Genomic DNA, 16,862 nt, shown 5'->3' on the forward strand with positions numbered 1-16,862 from the left:
GATGTGTGTACCTAAGTACACTAAGTTTCTCTGCCGCAAGGTGACTTTAAATTCCATGCTCTAAAAATTGAGTATCTAATTATGAAGTTGTTTAAGGACTGTAAATTAAAAATAGGACAGAAAAGCTTTAAAAATAAATGATCTGGGAACAGTGCAATTAACCATACTTTGTGGCAACTTGGGCAAAAGTTGCACCCATTAACTGGGATTTTTAATTTCCTTGTCTAAAAGCTAAAATAACTTCCTGACTATCTTTTGACAGGGGAAGGAAGCTTTGGCAACTGTGAGATTCTGTTGCAAGAAGAAACTTGTCTGATACAGAGAGCGTTGACAGATCACATTTTGCCTTTACTAACATTTTTTGTTAACTAGTTTTTAGGCTTGAAGATAGAAAGTTAATGTTATGCTTTTGACTATTAAAGCAGCTATCTTCAAAGAGATGACTTGGAAATCTGACTTTTGGAGATTTTATAGTCTAAGACCTCCCAGTTAGTCTATAAATCCATTTGAAACAAGACAGTAAGAGTGAACATCCTCAAAGTTTTCCATTGGCTATTCAGGAAAATTTGGCATTACCTCACTTAGCTCTCATACTATGAAATACTGTTTCCTTTTTTTAACTCAGAAATGGAAGTGTAATCCGGACATTACTCAAATTTACAGGTTGCTTGAGGTGTAAGTGGAGGTTTCAATGTCCTTTTGATTTTAGAGTGAGTATAGATAGCTTGGCAGTAAAAATATCTAGCATCTGAAAACTATCTCATTTTAGACTGATTTAATCCAAGAAGTTTATCTTTAGTACGCATTCATAGCAGTTTCTTCTTAGCAGTAGTGTTACAGTGTACTATTTATTGCATTAATACTACTGTATATAAACTTGTTCCTTGAAATTATGCTCAGTATAGCCAGACCCTGTACTTTCAACTCAACTTTACAACAGTTACTCCTTTAGATATGCTGAAATGAGGATGGGTTCCAATTTCATCCAGATTATTAAGCCAGTTGTGTTAGGCATCAAAATCAGACCTACTCAGAACCTGTCTAGGCAGTTAAAAAGTACCTTTTACAATAATATGTTGAATATCTGTATAATACTAAATAAGACCTGTCCTATTTTGTTATGGCCTACTATGTGATGTGATAATCAAATATATGCCTTTCCTGAGCACAGAATGCTATTGCTATTTTCTCTCTTTAAAAAAAAAAATAAAAAATTGCTTAAATATTCCCTCCAGAAGAACAAGAACCTTTTTAAAAAATCAGACCCACACACTAGCAATTTTACATTTCATCCAAACATTTTTTGATTATATAATCATGGTATTGAGTTCTTCACATAATGTAAGTTAAGAACAAAAAGGTAGAACATCTGATGCAAGTGGTTTTGAATGTTTCAATAGAAATTGAATTAATGTTCAAAATTAACTTTTCTCCAAATAAGAAATCACTCTGGTTTTTCAGTAATATGTAAGCATTTTCCCATGGACGGGACATAAAGGTTGCATGTTTTCAGGTTAATAAAATATTACAACAGTAATAGAAAAATAACTACAATTTCACATCTGTATTATTTAGCATTTAGGAGCCAAAAGTTCATTATTTCTATCATTCCTATTTTGCTGTAGGATGTCAGCTGTAATGAAATCACAGCTTTGCCACAGCAGATAGGCCAGCTGAAATCTTTAAAAGAACTAAATGTCAGAAGAAATTACCTCGAAGTTTTACCCCAAGGTAAAAAGAAACAAACAAAAAATCCTAATACCATTATGACAGCTGTTTTTGTTGGCATTTTGAAAGTATTTTTAATCATGTAAGTAAAAGTTATTAAACAGTAGTAATTAATTTGTGTTCAAATTTATTCCATTTGAGTTTGCAGAATGTAACGTTCGGTGGTACTTGTACCAGTAACAGTTCGTGAGGTTTTTTAATGAATTATCTTTATGATTCTAGGCATCTTTTAATTTGCACGAGTACTTATCTGTGAATGCAGTATGGGAACTGTCAGCTGAGTTTCAGGGAGAAAAATATTTCAAAGTATTTGTTTTAAAATTTATTGTCACTCGTGTAACAACAACAGTCTTTTCATTTCCCAGTACAGAATGGAGTCAATGTTGTTCATATTCCTGCCTGAGTTTCTATTTTTCCTGAATGCAAAAGATTTATTCAGAAATACTTTATTTTATGGCAAAAATAAATGCAGATGTAACACCATGTCTCTTTCTTATTACTTTTAGAACTAGTACAGCTTCCCTTGGTAAAGTTCGACTTTTCCTGCAATAAAGTGCTTGTGATTCCAATTTGTTTTAGAAAGATGGTGCAGTTACAAGTATTACTGCTTGAGAACAATCCCTTGCAGTCTCCACCAGCACAAGTAAGTAACATCTGTTATTTGAATTGTGCCTTAATATTGGGTGGATTATAACAAATTATAGGTTATAAAATGTCACCTTCTGCAATTGCAGGTTTCTGAGCGTCAGTCATCACAGATGTTAGTTGTTGATGTATAAATAAGACACCAAAAGTATGAGTCTGTGTACCACTTGAACCAGCATGAGTCTAGAAGATTTCCATTCAGTTAGCTACCTGTTTATTTTTGTCATTCCTATCTGCATATGAAGCTTAATGTTGGAATACGTATATAATTTTGAAAAAGAGAGTTGGGAAACTTCCTGGATAAATTTTCTCTCTGCTAATAAAAACCCAGTTCTAGAAGGTTCTACAGTGATTTATTATTAAGTTAAAGATATGCAGATGGTCTAGAATGGAATCCGTGTGAAATTTATTTTACTCTGTAGTGTAAGTTAATGGATTGTGATACACAAAGAAATCAAACTCCTGTTCTGAAGTGTAGGCCATGCTTGGAAGTGATGATAGTAAATTAATGGAACCTGTGCTTGCTGCTTAAGGACAGCTTTGTTGTTGACTTACTGGACAGTAGATTCAAACTACATCTCTGAAGGCTACAATGATGAATGACTGTTGAAATACTTGAGAGTTTTTATTACATTGGAGAAACACTTCATAACCAATGGTGATGCTGCTACTAAACTCAAAAAATACAGAGCAAGATTCAGCAAGCCCTTGAGCTAGAAGCTTGCAGTTAAAGACAAAAAAAAAAAAAAATACGGGTGAAAGGCATCATAAAGATTCCCAGATACTAGTAAAAACAATGTGACTAAGAGTATAAAGGACATGCTGTTTAATTAAATGTCATTATTTACTAATTTTGGAAAATAATTATTCAATTTACGGTTAGTTGTAGGCCATACGATATTTTATAGTAATTGTGAAAAGTTCATTTGTATTTTTTTTAAGTAGAATACGTTCTTTTTTTTTGTTTCTGTCTTACTTCCTGGGGGTATTTACACTACTACACACAAATAATTGATTGGGTAATTGAAGTAGTTCTTAGTAATTTCAAAAAAAAATTAATAAAATCCATTGTTGTTTATGTGATATCTGTTGTGACAATATGAGTTGGTTTTATGCTAAATGATATTTGGAATAAATTCTTTATTTAATTCTACTTGTAAACCTAACTTTTTTTTCTTGGCTGACAGATTTGTACAAAGGGTAAGGTGCATATATTCAAATATCTGACTGTACAGGCCTGTCAGATTAAAACAGCAGACTCACTGTATCTTAATGCTATAGAACAACAGCATTTGCCACAACCCGTGGAAGAAAGGTATGTATGAAAATCTCACTTAGTTTTTTCATGTAGCACTTAAGAACAGAGTGAAATAAATATCTTTCTATCTTTAGATTCCAGGTTTTTGTTTAGCTGCTATTTAGAGTGTGCTTTTTTGAACAGATTTATTTTGCTTTAATATATTTTATTCTACTGAAATCCCTATGAGTTTAGAACAAAGTATTTTTAACAGTCAATTCTGATTCAAGTTACCAGCACATTAGGAAACAGCTTAGAAGTGAACCTTAGTTTAAATCTAGCCTCTTACTAGCAGACTACTGGAATATATTGAACATAATCAAGATGGCAGCATCATAAAGTTATGGAACTTATAAATCTATTAATGCATTAAATAAGTTTTATGAATGTTGAATGTTGAGACCCTTTTAAATCGAAATGTGCTAATTTGATAGCAAAATGAAAGACAAAATCTTTAATGTCTTCTGTTAGTCGTCTAGGAAGTGTCATCTTGTATGGTGGTTTGAGGACAGGAGCTAGATAGGAAGCAGCTCCTTTTTATGAGAATCTCCGTAGCTAATTGGAAACCAGTTTTTAGCCAGCTCTTTCTTTGCTAACATGGGAAGTATAATATAACCAGAGAAAGTACCATAATGCATTTGGAGAGAAGTACTCAATAAAAACAAACTGTTGATAAAAATAGAGATGTTGCTGCTAACACCCTGGGAGAAAAAAAAAGCAACCTGTTACAGAATTTCCCTGTCAGTCATCTGGGTAAAGTTTGAAGCAAATTGTTTTCTTCCATGTATGTCTGGGACACCTTTGTGGATTTCTATCAGGTAAATGCCAAAGGTGGGAAGAATCAGGATCAATAGTAAGTTTTCCATTTGGGAAACACCTGCTGCTTTTCTGTTTTGTTCTTTTAGTATACAGGAAAATTGATGGGACTGTCATGTCTTGTATGACATTTTGGTCATATAGGATCACACAGGTTAGGGTAAGGGGATGGTACAGAGTACGTAACCAGTTGGTAACTAACAGCCTAACGCTCTATCACATAATAATTGCCAAGTTTTTGTTTTAGAGAATAACTTCTACACTTCTAAAGAAAATATAACCTGTTTAGGATTTCCATATGCAGTTTCTACACAAAATCCTTAGTGTTTACTGAGAAGAGATATTTGATTAATCCTAATCTTAAAATACCTTATTCATGTGAAAACTGATAAAGTTCTTTTTTAAATTACTGTGTCTGTCTGAATTCAGGATTACAGCATTCAGGTTTGCAAATGAAAGGATAATAAAGCATTTTAAAATAAAATGTTAGGTGATGATTATATTGCATCTAATAGTGTACTTTAAAATGAGTAGAGGTCATACTAGGTGATGAAACCAGAAGAGAGAGCAGTTGCCATTATTATACTTGTTTTCTTAAAAGCCTATATTTCAAAGTCTATTTTAAAGCACCAAAAGAAGGTTTCTGTGTTAATAACTGCTTTAAGCCACAGGGAAATATCAATTCATTTTTAATGCATCAGTGGTTACAATTACATCAGTTGACTCCAGTTTGAGTTCAACTAGTTTAGTTGCTTTTCCCTGGCTGAATTATTTCAATCGGACTCCTGTGCTACTTAGCTAGTAACTAAGCATTTTTACCTAGTGTCTAGGCAAAACAAGCCTCATAGAAGATTATTTCTGTGGTTTTCGTTAATCATTAGGCTAACCAGCTATTCCATCTGATCTATTTTACTATCACCAGATGACAAATGTGTGGGTTTTTCACTAGGCTATTTCACACTCTGCCATTAAGACTGGTTGGAATTTTGCTTTAAGTGAAACAAAGACAGGATTCTAATGGTAAATGCTCTGATAGCTTTTTATTGTGTTTTTTATTTATTATTATTATTCACATCTAGCATTGATGACATGTACCCGAGTAAAAAGGACTCAGATTCAGGTGTTGGTAGTGATAATGGCGATAAACGTTTGTCAGCAACAGAGGTAAGTTGCCTGAATTTTGTGTCCTGCTCCCTTTCCCTCTAGACCTATATTTTGGCTATATTTTAAGTTGCGTAACAGTGTGAATATGACTTCAGCCATCAGAACTGTGGAACCACGTTCTCGGCATGAATTTCTTGATAAGAAGTGGCTAAAACAAAGACAAAAGGAGTTTTGTGTGGGTGGGTGTTTTTTTGGTTGGTTGGTTTTTTATCGGTACGCTTTCTGGAGAGGGCAGTAAGATACTTGCTTACAAATGGTCAGCAACCTACCAATAGTGAAAATTCCCTTCAGTTTTCAGACAGTTTGCATAATCTAGCGAATGAGGACCAAACCAGACCCCCCAGTCTGCTCTTTCCAATGAAGTAAATGGCTTAACAGGTTACATGCCTGGTGGCTTCTCACTTCTTCTTTCTGACTGATGGCTCCTTCCTGTCTGGAATTAAGAGGAGTTCAGTGTGCCCAGCCCTGGTGTGTTCTGTGCCGTCATGGTTCATGGCAGTTTGCTGTAGTGTAGGAAGTCCAGAAACTTTGCAGATGTGTTTACATGCTCTGGCAGTTAGGCAGTGCTGGAAATAAGCCTTCATAATTCTTTCTCAGCTATGTTGTCTGACTGAGGAAACAGAAAGGATGCCTTTCTGAGACTAGTGTTGTCCTAAGCACTTACAACCTCAGCACTTTTTGCTGAGGCACTGCTCAGCTGAACAGGGCATTAAATCGAGTTGGAGTTAAACTGAAATAATGGTAAGTAAATAAATAATTTGTAATATAATTCAGTGCTGATCTTTCTGAAATGTACAAATAATGGTATTTGTGGTCTGACCTGCTGGGAAATATTCATGTCACAACAGAAGAGTGGGCTTCTTGGTACTTGAAATAATTTTATACTGATTCTTTAGTATTCCTCTTATCCTTTGAGGAAGAGATTCTGTTCCTTTTGAAACAAATGTATGAAGAATCAAGCTTAAGTGCTAGATTTGTAGTTACTAAAAGCCAAATTAAATACACTTATGCACTGATTGGTCTTTTAAATACAAAAGCACTTTAAAAAAAAATCACAGGGATTTCCAAGTATTTGGGCAAATTTCTTACTAGATTGAAATGAAGCAGAATTATTGTAATTTTAGCCTGACTTCTAATGGTTTCCTTGTAGTTGTAAGAGCATCCAGTCCATTCAGAGATGCTTACAAACTGTTGTGTCATTCTTACACTTCCTGAAGCTGAGTTAGCTTGTTAATGAAACTGTTATTCCAGAATTTCCTCTTCAGCTGTAAATAACACCTTTAGGAAGTTCATAATTTTTCCTGTAATCAAAATGTATCAGTCAGAATGCTGCAATAGTTTTAAAGACAACCAGTGGTGAACCAATACATTTTTATTAGCACAAAGGCTCTTTATATGAGAACTGTTTACTCATTCCATCACTGGCTGACTGCTACTCTATTATTAAGGAGAAAATAGATCCTGCGATCAGTAATCCCAAGTGTGGTAGTAAATCCACCACTGATTTTTCCTTCTGAGGCAACCTTTAATACCTGTGTTATTCATGAGAATTGTGCAAGAAATAGTAGCAGTTTGCAAATAAAGATTAATGTACATTAATTACAGTCAGAAATCTACATACCAAACATTAGATAAGCATTAAATGATCAGTCATAAAGTGATCATTAAAACACATTCTTTGGGGGTTTTTATTAATATATCAGACATGTAAAAACAAGCTACAGTTTAGTCTGAAGGCTAGTGGCTGTTGAATTTCATCTCTTTTACAGAAAATACTACAAGGTCATTTTGCATTTCAGTTACTTAAAAAATGGTAACTTAAATGAATCACTTGTTTGAATATTAATGTATTTTTTAGGAAGCTTGCTGATTAGCTTTGGCTCCATACACATAGGAGGGAGTACTTGATGAAATAAACAATTCATGTATTTCTGTCTGGCTTGTTGGTAGGGTCATTACAGGGTCAGTTCTTCAGAGCTATAGTTGTCTTGGGCATTTCAGGTCAAAGGTATCTTGCGGTGTTGCTGTAACATTGATTGCAGCAACCTGAAGGCAAATTATGCTTTAAGGTAGTGCACTCATGTACCTCATCTTTTAGAAACAGTGTAGCATTTTCATTCAATTTCCACCTCCCTTTGCCCTTATTTTTTCCTTTTCCTTATTCATTAGAACAACAGGGTACTTGTTAAGATCCAGATGGTGTCCCTACTTTATTACCCATAAGAGTGGCACATTACTACCAGCAAGAATGTATTCAAAGATTCTTTCAAAATGCATCATCTGAATTCAGTGTTGGAATAATGTTAGATATTTTTGATTCTTTATGTCTATTGTCATCTTCTGTTGCCAGCTGAATAGAAATAAGACTGTGGACAAAGGAAGTGAGATACAGTATCTCCCCTGTGAAGGAGCAAGACTTTTGAATTATTGCAAGCTGCTTTGGATAGTTTCTATTTCGTAGTATACTGTCAGGAAACACACGGAAAATCAATTGCAGAATTCTGTAGGCCCTGAAAGTGAGACATAGCTTGTTAAAGGAATGATTTTCTGTTTCCAAGTTGAATGGCCCCTGGCTTTTTTTACACCAACACTCCAAATTATTTTCTTAAAAACTGTGTGGGTTACTCTGCTGAGAAAAAAATCTTGCCTGTTTTAGTGTTTGGAACTTGTAATAATGCATGTAAGAACATTTTACTGTAAAATTTTCAAATGATAGTTGCAAAACTAACGAAACGTGAGTCTTTGAACTGGAGTAACTAAATTTAGTCCTTAAATGTCACATGAGATACAACCTGAAAGAAAGAGAAAGATCTTCACTGTAACCTTGGTTGTCTGAATGAATTTATATTGTGCATGTCCTTTTTTTAAGCTGTTGGATTGTGATTGTTTCAGGTCAAAAAGAACCAGTGAATTTTGTACTTAGATTACTTGGAGTGTGTTTTATTTTCTGTTTGAGATACTAATCTGTTTCATTTGAAAATAAAATGTATTTTAAAAGTTAAACTTTATTTTAAAAATTGGCAAATAAGAACAGTACTGCAGTGTTAGTTCACTTTTATGATAAAGCTTCATCATTTTGATAAGGCTTTATCAAGTCCCAAAATATCCTTTTGGATTTTTCTCTTTCAGTGGGAGGATACAGTCAGTGAATTCATAGAGTTAATAACAGAATGTGTTAAGTCCAGAGTATTTGTGGCAAATAGGAATAACCACGTGGATCTTTGATAATTTTTTTTTTTTAAGAGCAAAGCAGATTTGCTCCATTCCTTATCACAAACCTTCGCTTTGTGATTTAATTAAAAATATTTTCTGCATGGAATATGACCATCTAAAGACAGCAAGAATGCTATAATTCTACTGCAGCCTGGTGACTATGAAACTGAATAACTGGTTGTATGCAGTAATCTCCCCATTCCATTGCAAATCTTGTATTACAATGGGCTGGACTGATAAACAGAGAAATACCATTTCCTTAAAAAATATTTTCTTAAAGGATATGGAACAAATAACTATATATGTATTATAGCAGTTGTAATTACAGAATACAGGTGTGGAATATGTATGCGCAGAGTTCCAGAAACACAGAGTCTCTAAAGAATGAGCAACACTAGTGGGTTTGTTGGGAAATAGATTTGCAAAGCTCTGAGAGACTCAGGAGAGCAAGAATAAAAAACTTAGCCTCTTCTGGAAACTGTGTTTTTCATAGAATCATTTAGGTTGTAAAGGACCTTTAAGATCATGGAGTCCAACCATTAACCTAACACTGCCGAGTTCACCAGGAAACCAGGTTGCTAAGTGCCACATGTAGATCCAGTGACTCAACCGCTTCCCTGAGCAGCTTGTTCCAGTGCTTGATAACCCTTTTAGTGAAGAAATTTTTCTTAATATCCAATCTAAACCTTCCTGGCACAACTTGAGGATGTTTCCTCTTATCCTGTTGCTTGCTACTTGGGAAAAGGGATGGACACCCGCCTTGCTTTAGCCTCCTTTCAGGTAGTTGCAGAGAGTGATAAGGTCTCCCCTGAGCCTCCTTTTCTCCAGAATAAGCAAACCCAGTTCCCTCAGCTGCTTCTGATAAGACTTGTGTTCTGGACCCTTCACCAGCTTCGTTGCCCTTCTCTGGACACACTCTAGCACCTTAATGTCTTCCTTGCAGTGAGGGGCCCAAAACTGAACACAGTATTCAAGGTGCGGCATCACCCGTGCAGAGTACAGGGGCACAATCACTTCCCTAGTCCTGCTGGCCACACTGTTTCTGATACAGGCCAGGATGCCATTGGGCTTCTTGGCCACCTGGCACACTGCTGGCCTTCTATTCAGCCAGCTGACAAACCAACACCCCCAGGTCCTTTTCTACCAGGCACTCTTCCCCAAGCCTGTAGCGTTGCAGGGGGTTGTTGTGACCCACATACTGAACCCAGTATTTGGCCTTGTTGGACCTCATACAGTTGGCCTTGGCCCATCAATCCAGCCTGTCCAGATCCCTGGAGAGCCTTCTTACTCTTAAGCAGATCAACACTCCTGCCCAACTTGGTGTCACCTGCAAATTCAGCATGACTACAGCTTCTTACAGTAGGATTTGGTTATGTTAGATGCTCCTGGTATCCTCTCTGGTATTAGTTTGCTGCTCTTTATTGAGCATTCTTCTTAATGCATACATTTTTATCAGTCTTGGTTTGAGCTGAAACAAGTGTTTCTCTTATTTCTTCTTAGCCATCTGATGAAGATACTATCAGCTTTAATGTTCCAATGTCAGATATCATGGAAGAAGATCAGGTTGTAAAGGAGGATTCAGGTCACCATGTTAACTCAAGAAAAGGTTGGAATGTAAAAACTGTGGAAGTTAAATATAAGGAAATTCTTTCGATAAATCTATGTATACAACTAAATTCAGTTTGCAAAAATCACAGCCCAACAAGCATTAATCTTGTACAAAAGGAGAGTCTATTTCTGCAGTTGGACTTCATGCATGTATGAAGCTTTAATATTCAAAGCCAGCATTTCCCCTGGAAAGAAATAAATCTCTTCAGTTTTGGAGAGAAAGTATAATTTTATCTAAATCTTATTAAAGTAACTTACAGTTTTCTAGATTATATCTACATACTGATAAACAATGTTTCTCCAAGGTCTGCACATACTAATGATAAATGGCAGGATGAACTCAGCAAGTTGTATATGGAAACTGCATATTAGATTAAATGATCTTCAATTAGATACTCATTGGAATTTAGTAGAATACTAAGGGAGATACTAAAAGCATTATATCGTACCTACAGTGTTTATTAGCACACTGGAGAGGGTAAGTTGTAGGATCAGACCGTGTCTAGCACAGGAGAAAATTATTACTGCCTCATGCCCCTGGAAGTATCATATGTAAGCAAGAGATTGGCATAGGCTCTGAAGGCTCCGAATCATTTCATTTGAGTTCTGCTGAGAATTTGAGTGTTTGTTATTATATAATAACTTTGAAGTTACATTAAACTGGAAATCACTAGCTGAGACATCTGAATGTCCTAAAATACTACCTAGCTGTCCAACTGTGTTCTTGTACTGGTACTGGCAAGACATATTTGGTGTAGTTCAAAAGTGACTTCATCAAGGCATGTCGTGGTGCTTCTGATCTACAACGGTATGAGCCCAGTGTATTGATTTATTACAGCTTCGAAATTAATTGGTGTCACTCCTTAGAATGCAACCATCTTAACTTATTTGAGGTGTTTAATAGGCTTTGAACTTAACTGTTGCTTGGTTTTGAGCTCTATAACTTGATATGCTTAAATTGTGTTGAGTAGCATCTGTTGAGCTGAACTAGAAATCATTCTTCTGTCTTTTTTTATTATTGATATTAGTGGAATTCCATCAGGGATCTTCTCACTTGATTATCAATGATAAGTCAAGAGAAACAGGAAACCAGTTTGATGAATCGGATGCTCTTACTGCTGAATTTATGAGTTACATTAAGGCAAGTTTGTGACAATTTTAAATGGGGGGAAATGTCTTAATTACTTTCCTAAGTATAGAGCAAGCAGGAATGACAAACTGCAGACATTTGAATGAATAAGAGACCCCAATTGATATTCATTGTCATAAAACATGCAGAAGGCAAAAAAACCCAGGTAGGTTTAAAGCGGTTATAATTAATTTAGGAAGCCAATTTACCCATAACCTTTTTTCTAGTGTATGTGAAAGTTATCCTTTAACTATGTTTAAGGCCTTAAGAAAAAGTGGCAGATATGTTCTGTACTATTTGCTTTATATTTTGAATTGAGCAATTTTTTCATTTGTTACGCTAGTAAAATGCAAGAAGACTTTCAGGGTTATCTGTGGTGGCTAAAGTTATGAAATAATGTTTCGGTATTAAAATACATTTTCTTATGTTTTAAAATTATAGTAGGAACTGAGAGGTCTTTAAAGACAAATTGTATGAAATCTAAAATAAGATCTGTTATTCTGGAACCTACCTCTTATAAGATTTGGTAGCTTCCTTTCTTGACAGATTTTGGGAGTATACACTAACTCTGTTATGATCTTTGTAGATGCTATATGTGATAGTAAAGTGTATTTCAATAATTGTGTGTATATTTGTGTGTGTAACAAAACATATATGTGTGGTATGTAATGAAGTACGTGAGAAGACGTGGGTTTTCCACAATAAGAAACTTTTGAGATTGTACCCATCAGTCTTTTTTTGCATATAAAGGTCTGGGTGCCACTTTAGTTTCCTTAAGATGTTCATTACTCAATGCTGGTGCTCTGTATTGCTGGTTACACGTCATAGGTAGTTGCTTAATCCATTTGAAAGTATTACTTTTGTCTTTCTATCATGGTTAATGAGTACTTGCCTGTCAGTCCTGTGGCATCTTCATGGTGCATGGCTTCTTGTTGGGAAACTATCAAATGTGCTTCTTTAAAAACTCTTTTTCATAACGGATGACCTTTTAGAAATTGTTCTGTTGTTCCTTTTTGTCTGTTTTAAGTTGTACTTTCCTCATTCATATTGTCATTTACTATTTTTTTTCTGTTTGTGACATTACGTCAGTACGAGTTCAGCTGAAATAATGTGTTGCAGACACTGGTTCAGTAAAATATAAGTTACTGTATTGAATTTCAGTACAAGAATATTGCCACAGTTTAATTTCTTTTAATTTCAGTATCTTAATATTATGGCAGTTGAGATCAGCAGTTGGTGACTTGTTCAAGTAATAAATTCATTTTATTCTGAGGATTTTGATTCAGGACATTTTCCTCCTTGTGCAGATTTCTGAGTCTGTGTTCTTTGCTTTATACTTAGTCATGCCTTTTGGGACAGTGGAGGGTCTTCTAAAATTGAAAGTCTGGTCAACCAAACCGTACATAAAATCAGTGCAACTTGGCAGCGCAAAAGAGGAGCTCAGGCTTGGAGGATTTCGTAATTTTTCAAATCTTAGTCCAAATTTATATGGCTTTATTTGTCTGTTTAATTTAGCCTGCAGACCGAGGGTCACCTTGTAGAAGTGCTACATTTTTGTCATCTTATGATATAGGCCCTTCTTACGGGAAAAATCACGTACTTCATTCCTATAAGGAGAAGAAAAATAAAAAAGAATGGCTTTATTCATTCTGCTGGGGAATGGGCCATCTTTGGGGAATGTCAGAGAAGCTGGTACACTCTTCAGTGACACATCTGGCAGAGTTGGATAGTGTTTATTGGTACAGGGTGATGCGACTAATGTGCCAAACACATGACACAAAAGAGGATAAGCCTCTCTCTTTTCTGCTGTTCATTCTCTACTAATACAAATACGCATCCATTCAGAGAGCTGCTGTCTTTACTGGCAGCTGGACTATTGCAGTGTTCTTGCCTATCTGAGATGAAAGAGAAAAGAAAATTGCTAAGCACCAAACAGAAACATAAGAGAGAGTCACATTTTTAAGTAAGTAGCACTTCGTAGTTGTAGGTAGGACAGTAGGGTCTCTAATTTATGCCTACATTGAACCCAAAGTAACTAGCTGATTGATGTGAACTATTACACAGTTTTTATTCTGATTTGTTTTTAAAAAAGTTATTCATGGCTGTTAAAATTGTCAAGTAATAATTCAGAATGAAGTACATAATTGCCAGTGTTTGCATATTTGAAATTTCCTTGTTCTGTAAACAAATCTGGCTGCGGGAGGAGCGCAAGTAAGAGGAGAGTTAGGGTCATGCTTAATTGAAGCATTGTTTACATACACCAGAAAGGCACAAATGAAATCTGGGACATAGAATAAAGAGTTCTCGTGCTGCTTGACTTTCTTTTTACAGTTACAGGAGGATAAGGGCTGTTGACCTCAATAATATCTGAACAGTGAATAGAAGATCTTGTAATCAGTGTCTTAAAAAGGGGGTAGAATGAGGAGTAGAGCAGATGTCTTGGATTGCTTCAACTAGCCACCCTAAACTGTTACATAAATTAGGTCAGCACTGAGTCTGAAAGCAAAGTTTATCTGCCTACTTAATTGCAAAGTTCAGTTCTCAATATCATTTTGTCTGCTTACAGAGCAGAGCAGCAGAGTGTGATGAATTATTGAGAATAGAAGAGGATACACAATGGCAAACAGACGAAATGTAAGTAATTTTTATGTATCGATAAGTCATAAGCTATGTCATTTAATTAGATTGACTAGAACTAGCATTTTCTTATTAGTTAGTTTTGTAGACTTGGAGGCATGACAGAAGCACAGTCTTGCACTTTGTGTGTTCTCCATGTTTTACACATTGTTGATGAATAGAGTGGATGTTATAACTAATTAATTTGTATGCACCAATAATGCTGTAATATTTTTTTACCTGTGTAGAATGTAAGTTTTTTAACTATGTATTTTGATACTTAGTCTGTTAATGGCATTGGTAAAAAAGTATTTTATCAAAAATTGTAAGATCTAAATTTAGTGTACATTTTAAAAAATGTAATTTAATTGAAAAAAATCCCTCGGTCTTTTTTCTTCTCTAGTTGTAATTTTGACCTTGAAGCAATCATTAATTCATAGGCATTAATTCAAGAGCAGAGCAAGGGAACATCAGTTGCTGAGGAGAGTGCATAAGAAAAGGGGATTTAGCATGACTGTACTGTGAAGTTGTCGCTAAGCAGAACAGTGGAGTCCTGTATGATTTAAAAACAAAAACTGAAGGGAAGAATAAGTACTTTCTGAAAGAGCCTTATTGGCAGAACTAACAGCTGATTGTGTTTCTAAACCCCAAAAAGAATTACAAATGTTGAAAAGCAAAAGAAAGCATACTAGTCCCTTAAAGGAATTGCTGTATTTAGTACTTACGTTAAAACAATATATGTGCAGTTAATATGAGTCAAATATTGGTAAATAAATTTTGAATTTTAGAAGTTAGTCTGTTTTATTGAAATGCTGAAAGTTTTAGTTCACCTAGACATAAGAGTTTATGTATGTATGTATTGGGGGCTTTGTTAAGGACAAAGTGCTGGAGAAATTTTTCAGAAAAATTATTTTCTTAAATTCAGCACATGCTACTGTGCAGAGGCTGTTTTTTTTCCCTTCTATAGTATTTGCATGATGGTTGGAAGATGGAGCTCACAAATTGAAATTCAGATTACCCTTCATAAATACTGTTGTACTCTTTGATGAATGTTTTTGTTTTCTGTTATAGAATATCAGAAGAACAAACTATTGATATAGCAATGATAGAACAACTAAGAGAAGCAGTAGATTTATTACAAGATCCCAACAGGTATGCTTACAGTAGCTAGTGTCTTAATGTCATGTATTTAAAATTTTTGTGAATGTCTTTGGAGTTTTTTAACTGGTAATTGAAAGTTCTCTGGAGTTATGAGGTGCTTTGTTTGCATACTGATATTTTTCAGGGGGCACTTAGATAGTTAAGAAGGAAACTTGCATTCTCTCCCTGAGTATCTAGACAAGATTCCTAGTAAATTAAGAAGGATTTCAGGTTTTAAAGAAACCTAAATTTAGAGGTGGAAACACGTCTTAACCATTCATCTTGTGTACACTACTGTGATTTTCCAAAGTTTTGTCTAGGATAGTCATATTTCTTCTAGGGACGATAAACTCTACTTACTAGTGCTTGGTGTATTTTGTGGGGATTGTAAAGGTCTTCTGACCCAGCTTCATCCCACCTCAGTGGAGCACAGAAAGGAGGTGCTTGAATTAGTGGTGGAGTTTCTGTAGTTTCTGTCTGAAATCAAAAGGTGAAAGAGAAGCAGGCAGCAAGAGAAAGTTATTTAGATTTCCCCTGACTACATAAGACAAGGTTTTATAGTTAGGTGCCTGTTTTAAGTGGCTCACATCAGGTGGAATGACTCTGGATCTGTGAATAAACAAAGGAGTAAGTATTTAGAAGAAAATAAACTCTTGTCCTACTGAAAAGGACTGACAAGAGTGGTGTAGGTAGTTCTGTCCAGGTGTGTGCTATTATTTTGTTTTGTGTAACCACCTTCAGAAATAGATTAAATTCAGTTCAAAACTAGGTAACTCATTTTTCTTCATTAGTTCTATGAGGTAGCGGGTTTAGAGCTTAATTTTTCTGAAGACTGGAAGCTTTTATAATTACTGGATTACAAGGGAGTTTGTTATATACTTGTATTATATAAAGCAGTGTGAGAAAATTTTTGTTCTCCTACTGAATAGTTTTTGTGTCTTTATCCAGATCCACAAAGGAATTTAGATGCTTCCATTGCTCCTTACTTTAAGACGCACAAAAGCCTTCATGTGCTTTTAACTGAAACCTAGAGCATGTAAAAAATCATAACTTTCCCCAAAGAGATTTCCTATGTGCATCAGTATAACTCATATTACCTAGTCAGGTTAACCTAGTTGAAATAACTAGCTCTAGCCAGAATTATCCTTATCTCACACTGAAGGCCATTTGGGAATTAGAAAGAGAAGCAACTGTAGGGGCTGAAACAGTAGGTGATGCTGGCACACCTAACATGCACTGACTAGAGTTCAGTGTAGTGCGTATTGATTGGAGCTATTTTCACTGATGGACATGACTAATAAACTTGTAAAATGCTTGTCCAGTTACTGTTGTCCTAGTGTTCTGCAGAGTTTAAAATCTGCATACCCTATGTGCGCATAAGCAGCATTTCAGTTCTGGAAGGGAAAAAGATTTCAGACACAGCCTTTTCCAGTATTTTCAGACGTTTGTTTCATATTCCTGTATTCCCTTTCCTATATTCATTGCTTTCTTCCAGATCATTGTCTA

The 16,862-nt window shown here is 35.3% G+C and overlaps 1 protein-coding gene across 1 annotated transcript in view; it reads left to right on the forward strand.

The window, feature by feature from the left end:
• LRCH1 (leucine-rich repeats and calponin homology (CH) domain containing 1) overlaps positions 1-16,862 on the forward strand; it is a gene marked incomplete at its 3' end in the record, with an annotated part of 50,621 nt that overhangs the window by 16,102 nt on the left and 17,657 nt on the right. The window contains 8 exon segments of the mRNA XM_010072483.1: positions 1,626-1,731; positions 2,235-2,371; positions 3,561-3,688; positions 5,566-5,650; positions 10,364-10,469; positions 11,500-11,612; positions 14,167-14,234; positions 15,288-15,368. Of these exon segments, the coding sequence (XP_010070785.1) occupies positions 1,626-1,731; positions 2,235-2,371; positions 3,561-3,688; positions 5,566-5,650; positions 10,364-10,469; positions 11,500-11,612; positions 14,167-14,234; positions 15,288-15,368 (824 nt within the window).

This window comes from Pterocles gutturalis, unplaced genomic scaffold (genome assembly GCF_000699245.1).
Source record: "Pterocles gutturalis isolate BGI_N339 unplaced genomic scaffold, ASM69924v1 scaffold9072, whole genome shotgun sequence".
In the NCBI taxonomy this organism is placed as follows: domain Eukaryota; kingdom Metazoa; phylum Chordata; class Aves; order Pterocliformes; family Pteroclidae; genus Pterocles; species Pterocles gutturalis.